We start from the raw sequence: 4,756 nt of genomic DNA, 5'->3' as shown, positions 1-4,756 counted from the left end.
AAGGGTGATGTACCTAGCAAGAGTGAGGAAAAAAATCACAATCAACAATACCCCATCGATCCTCCAAAATGACAACTCCCACAAAAACCTTGTCAAAACCTATCAAGAAGCCTACCAAAGTCAAGAGCCTAGGAGAGAAGATACCTACACATTTTTTATATTCTTTCACGATCTTTCAAGATACCTACACATCTTTCGTGACTTGCGATTCATCACAATGCTTGTTAAGTGATGTGTTGCGAATGACGTCAAAGATTATTTCAAAAAACAATCTCCAACATAGCAAATAATATTTGATCACAATAATAGAGTACATGAACAAAAGTCTTAATCACACATCAAATGGCATAGTTTGTCACTTACAACCACAATCGTATATGCAATGACCATTCAATTTACCTCCTAAGGCACTATAATAAATAAAACAAGTCTAGATTCTCTTCAACTAGCATTCTTTGAACAATAGCATGGAGTTCCATTTATTATGAGTCATTCAACGTTCTATGCCGTTGATGGAACATGCTTAGCCCCCGAGGGCATCCGTAAGGGCTAAGTAATTATGGGTGATTGAAACATAGATCATTGACAAAATTACAAATCACATGTTGGCGCTAACTCTAAAAAAGGTTCCTCCAATTGGGTAGTACAAATTATACTTCCGAGTAAACTCTCGAACACTAAAATTTGTTCTATTTTGAATAGGTTCAATCTGTATTTCTCCACTCTACATTAAAGTTTACAAAAAAAGGTATTAGAAACCACAAAGTTATGCATATGATTTCAACTCCAACAAAATTTCAGCACTCACCAATGGTCTTCCAACACTTAAACCCACTCCGCAAACGTAAGTGTCGCAATAACAAATATCACTTGCTTCCATTAATGTTTATGAGATTGCAAAGGTATTTGTATGGTCTAGATGACCACATTTAGTACAAAGGAAATCATGAATGCATACATAAATACAAGCTTACGTTCTTATAAAATTTCTCCATTTAAGAGTTTTACCTCTCACAAAACTCACTAGCCCATGCGCTTGCAATTCTAACATCACCTAATGTAGTCATATCATACTCCTCTATTTCATATGTGTTGCACTCCACATTAACAATCCGAACTTAGCAAACACTAAAACAAAACTACACACCAGAATACATAGTAAATTGCTATTCTTACTATATAGATAACTGAATGTTCAAAAAACTTTTGCCCTAGCGAAAACATAAAGACAAGTATCGCACCTTATGCAACACATATCCCAAGTCATCTTTGGAAGGGAAAAGTAAATGCTTGCATTACATTGATTTTCCAACTAAGGTCATTAGTTTTGAGCACTCTTATGTTTGAGTATGATGTTAATGATCATTCATCAGCTATCACACTATTGAGGGCAAAGGTCCCAAGTAAATGTATAAATAATCAAATTTCAACACTACATGCAAAGGAGATTCCAAATCTCTCTCTCTCTCTCTCTCTCTCTCTCTCTCTCTCTCTCTCTCTCTCTCTCTCTCTCTCTCTCATATATATATATACATCTTTCATTGTTTTCAAAATTGCCACCTTACACCTGACACCGCACTTAGCCCTTGCTCCCAACCTTTTACTTTTACTACACCTTCCACTTTTAGGTAATGATTTTCTTTTTGCTTTCAAATAATGATTTGCAAAGGACCCGGAGAAAAGTTAAGAATTCCAAAGTGGTCATCTATCAACCTCATCAAGAATTCCAAGACTTAAGAATGGGGCCACCTACATAATGACTCTATGCTCAACCATAATCTTTAATGTGAAGTTATAAAGCAAAGCTTCGGGTTCAATGGGTCAACTCCAATAGAACAAAATGGCTTGGAAGAGAACATATGTGAATAGCCATATTTAGCAGTACTTTGGTTTAGAACAAGAGAGAGAATGCTCAATTTCCAAAGCTTCATTTTTCTTTTGCATACAAAAATCTGGGTTTGCTCCCACCAAGATAGAACTCCTCTCTCTCTCTCTCTCTCTCTCTCTCTCTCTCTCTCTCTCTCTCGCAAAGGATGAGCATCCCATCATAGGCAATATGTCAAATAATATAAGCAATTTGTAGCCAAGCCTTATAAATGCCCTTGAACCTTGCAAACCTATAGTACACTAGAGTCCAGATTTTTAAAACCTAAGCTTTATTTTAGGGGGTAGCTAGGATCACCTCAAATTAAATCAATCCAAAATCTAATCCTAATCACTCTGAAAAAACCTACGCCTCTAATGTAAGGTGTCTCACAAAATAATTAGAACTCGCAAAAGCATCGGAGAGCAACTATAACACAAAAAGCATCAATCCTTCACCATAATTCTAACGAAAAATATGACGTAAATAAAGCTAACTAAACAACAAGGACATGAGCCAAAGCATGACATCTTCATTCCTACCTTCCTACGATTTTACTTGAACAAGGCGTTTGATCAAAGCTACAATTTTCTTAATCCTGTGGCTTCATAAGTTTTACAAGAAGCATTACATGACAACATAGTAATGACTTGACTTCACTACTCAACCTGGTGCACTATTAACTACATGGGTAGGCTTCTCCATACACAGAATTCCCAATCATATTTGTGGGTCATATATGGAAAACGGAGGCAGCTTCTAACCTAAGCTCACAAAAGGGAAAGCATCTCCGTACGAAAAATTTTGTAGATCAATTGAAAACATCAAGCTATCACCCCTTTCCCCACAAGCTTATGGCATGTAGATTTTTTCCTACTCATCTTTGCGATCATCTAGGACGGACGCACACATATTTATTTATTTATTTTTTATTGTTTTTGTAGTGTACCTAAAATGCAATTTTAAAGATATAGCTGTTGAGAAGATAACTTTTGTGCTAACTAACATTAGCAAGTTGATCTTGTGCCGAATAGCAAAACATCGAGCCGAATCTTGACTCTTCAACCAAAGAAAGTTGTTCTCTTTTCTTCCCATTCTTGAAACAACAAACTTGAGATTTGGTGCAAAAACATAAATTCGCATGGCATATGCTACTCTAAAATTTCGTATCTATTCTGATTGTCATTAGTATCCAGCACACAAGTTTCCTCTTTATGAAGCTAGTTGGTATGCATGAGGCATGTAAAGCATAACACGGACCCATACATTAATCAAGAAAGTTCATAACAGTTTCCACGCCAGAAAGGTAGCCATATTTGGGTTCTATGAAGAGTGACTACCAAAGTAAATAAAACAAATCGTAAAGACAAAGTTAACCAGGAGAAAACACAAAGAGAGAGGAGACGTACCTGCTCAAACACCAAAGCATAGTAACGATGGGTTCCGTTAGGAGGTGATGGCCCTCTGTAAGGAAAACTCTCTACACCTGAGTCCCATATGTCTGCAGAAGACATGGGCAAGTTATACACCATATAATCATTCAACACGACTGTTACTTTACGGTTTACACATGATGAAAAATCGTTGACTCTCTCCTGAAGGAAGGCACACCTATGTTATAGTTGGTGTGTTTGCCCTTGAACACACTCAAGCCGTCCCTTCTCCTTGGGTGAGTTACAAGGAGGAGGGTCCAATCAAGATTCCTCCATTGCTGGTCATGGGGAATGCCTACATGCAACTCTTGCTCGACGATACGTGGCCCTTGTTGAGGGACCATGATCCATGTCTAGCATTCAAAAGGAGGATGCTCATTGGCAATGTTTACATGCACCTCTTGCCTGATACACAAGAGAACTGTCAAGAATGACCTCACCCATGGCAATCGCATGGAACGGCAATTCTTGACCTTCCGGGTTCCGTTTCATGTTGCATTCCATGTGAATATGGGGCCCTGACATTACATGGCCCTTGCCCAAACATGATAACATGTCTAATATTCAAAATAAAACGTCACCCTGAAAAAATAAATAATTCTCAGAAGTGCATATGAGGAGAGACATGCTTACCTTGATTGGAGTGCTGAGCAGGAGCAATGTTGGACACAATCCAGTGAAGGACATTGGCCCGAGTTGGCTCGGCAGGCGAGGGGGCATCCGGATCAACAATGGTGACGGTGAACCAGGAGGTAGCTAGGGTAGAGGGAACCTGAAGGGAGACATGGGGACGCGAGGCAGTAAGATTCTTAGGCAACAATTGGCCAGTCCGCACGGTGCTGCCTTCGAAAGAGAGGGCCACCTGCACGCGCGGTGCTCCAAAGGAGTCCAGCCATGGCGGAATCACTCCTCCCTGCTGCCTCCGCCCGCTCACATTCTCTGTTATCGCTAACACGCCCACCACCCACATGCCCAGCATCCACAGCTTCCCGCCTGCCATCGCTGATGTTGCCTTCCTCCTTCCTCAGCAACTCCCCAGCATTTTGAGAGAGATAGAGGGCGAGGCGAGACGGAGAGATGACCAATCAACCCATAATTGTCAAACGAGCTGGGCCGACGATCCTCAGCACTATTTGACACGCTCGCTATACTGAATGAAGTGCAAGCTGTGGGATCCACGGCCTAAAGTGAAGCTGCGAAATTAGAACGCCGTTCTTGTCCATGTTTACTTTTTTTGTCCGAATTCACTTTACTAAAGAGTAATTTCATGTCTGAATTCACTTTACTAAAGAGTAATTTCATCTTGGGTCCAAACAATCCCGTGGTTAAGGCATCGGGCTACCAACCGTGAGGTCCTAGGTTCGAGTCCCTGACGAGGGGGTCGTGGGTCAACGTGTTGACTTTTTTTCCGACCGTCTACCCTACTCGAGATTCCCACAACAGCCTCGCAGTCGTCGAT

The 4,756-nt window shown here is 40.4% G+C and overlaps 1 protein-coding gene across 1 annotated transcript; it reads right to left on the bottom strand.

Annotated features, from left to right (window-relative positions):
- Positions 1-416: 416 nt before the first annotated feature.
- LOC147429548 (uncharacterized) lies at positions 417-4,394 on the bottom strand. Its single transcript, XM_086495801.1, has 3 exons — positions 3,931-4,394; positions 3,274-3,365; positions 417-724 (listed from the first exon to the last, which is right to left on the bottom strand). The coding sequence occupies exons 1-3, from the start codon at positions 4,295-4,297 to the stop codon at positions 599-601; spliced, it is 585 nt and encodes a 194-aa protein (XP_086351927.1). The 5' UTR covers positions 4,298-4,394; the 3' UTR covers positions 417-598.
- Between the last annotated feature and the right edge of the window lie 362 nt (positions 4,395-4,756).

The sequence above is a fragment of the Adiantum capillus-veneris genome, chromosome 22, assembly GCF_014529385.1.
Source record: "Adiantum capillus-veneris isolate H3 chromosome 22, ASM1452938v2, whole genome shotgun sequence".
Classification (NCBI taxonomy): domain Eukaryota; kingdom Viridiplantae; phylum Streptophyta; class Polypodiopsida; order Polypodiales; family Pteridaceae; genus Adiantum; species Adiantum capillus-veneris.
This window is presented reverse-complemented; position numbering and strand designations above follow the sequence as displayed.

Bases quoted from the DNA above. Each gene is read 5' to 3' on its own strand.
- LOC147429548 (XM_086495801.1), bottom strand. From the start codon at position 4,297: ATGGCAGGCGGGAAGCTGTGGATGCTGGGCATGTGGGTGGTGGGCGTG. The intron at 3,366-3,930 runs GTAAGCATGTCT...TGTCTTCTGCAG, and splicing joins TGCTCAGCACTCCAATCAAG to ACATATGGGACTCAGGTGTA. The intron at 725-3,273 runs GTACGTCTCCTC...ACTTTAATGTAG, and splicing joins ATGCTTTGGTGTTTGAGCAG to AGTGGAGAAATACAGATTGA.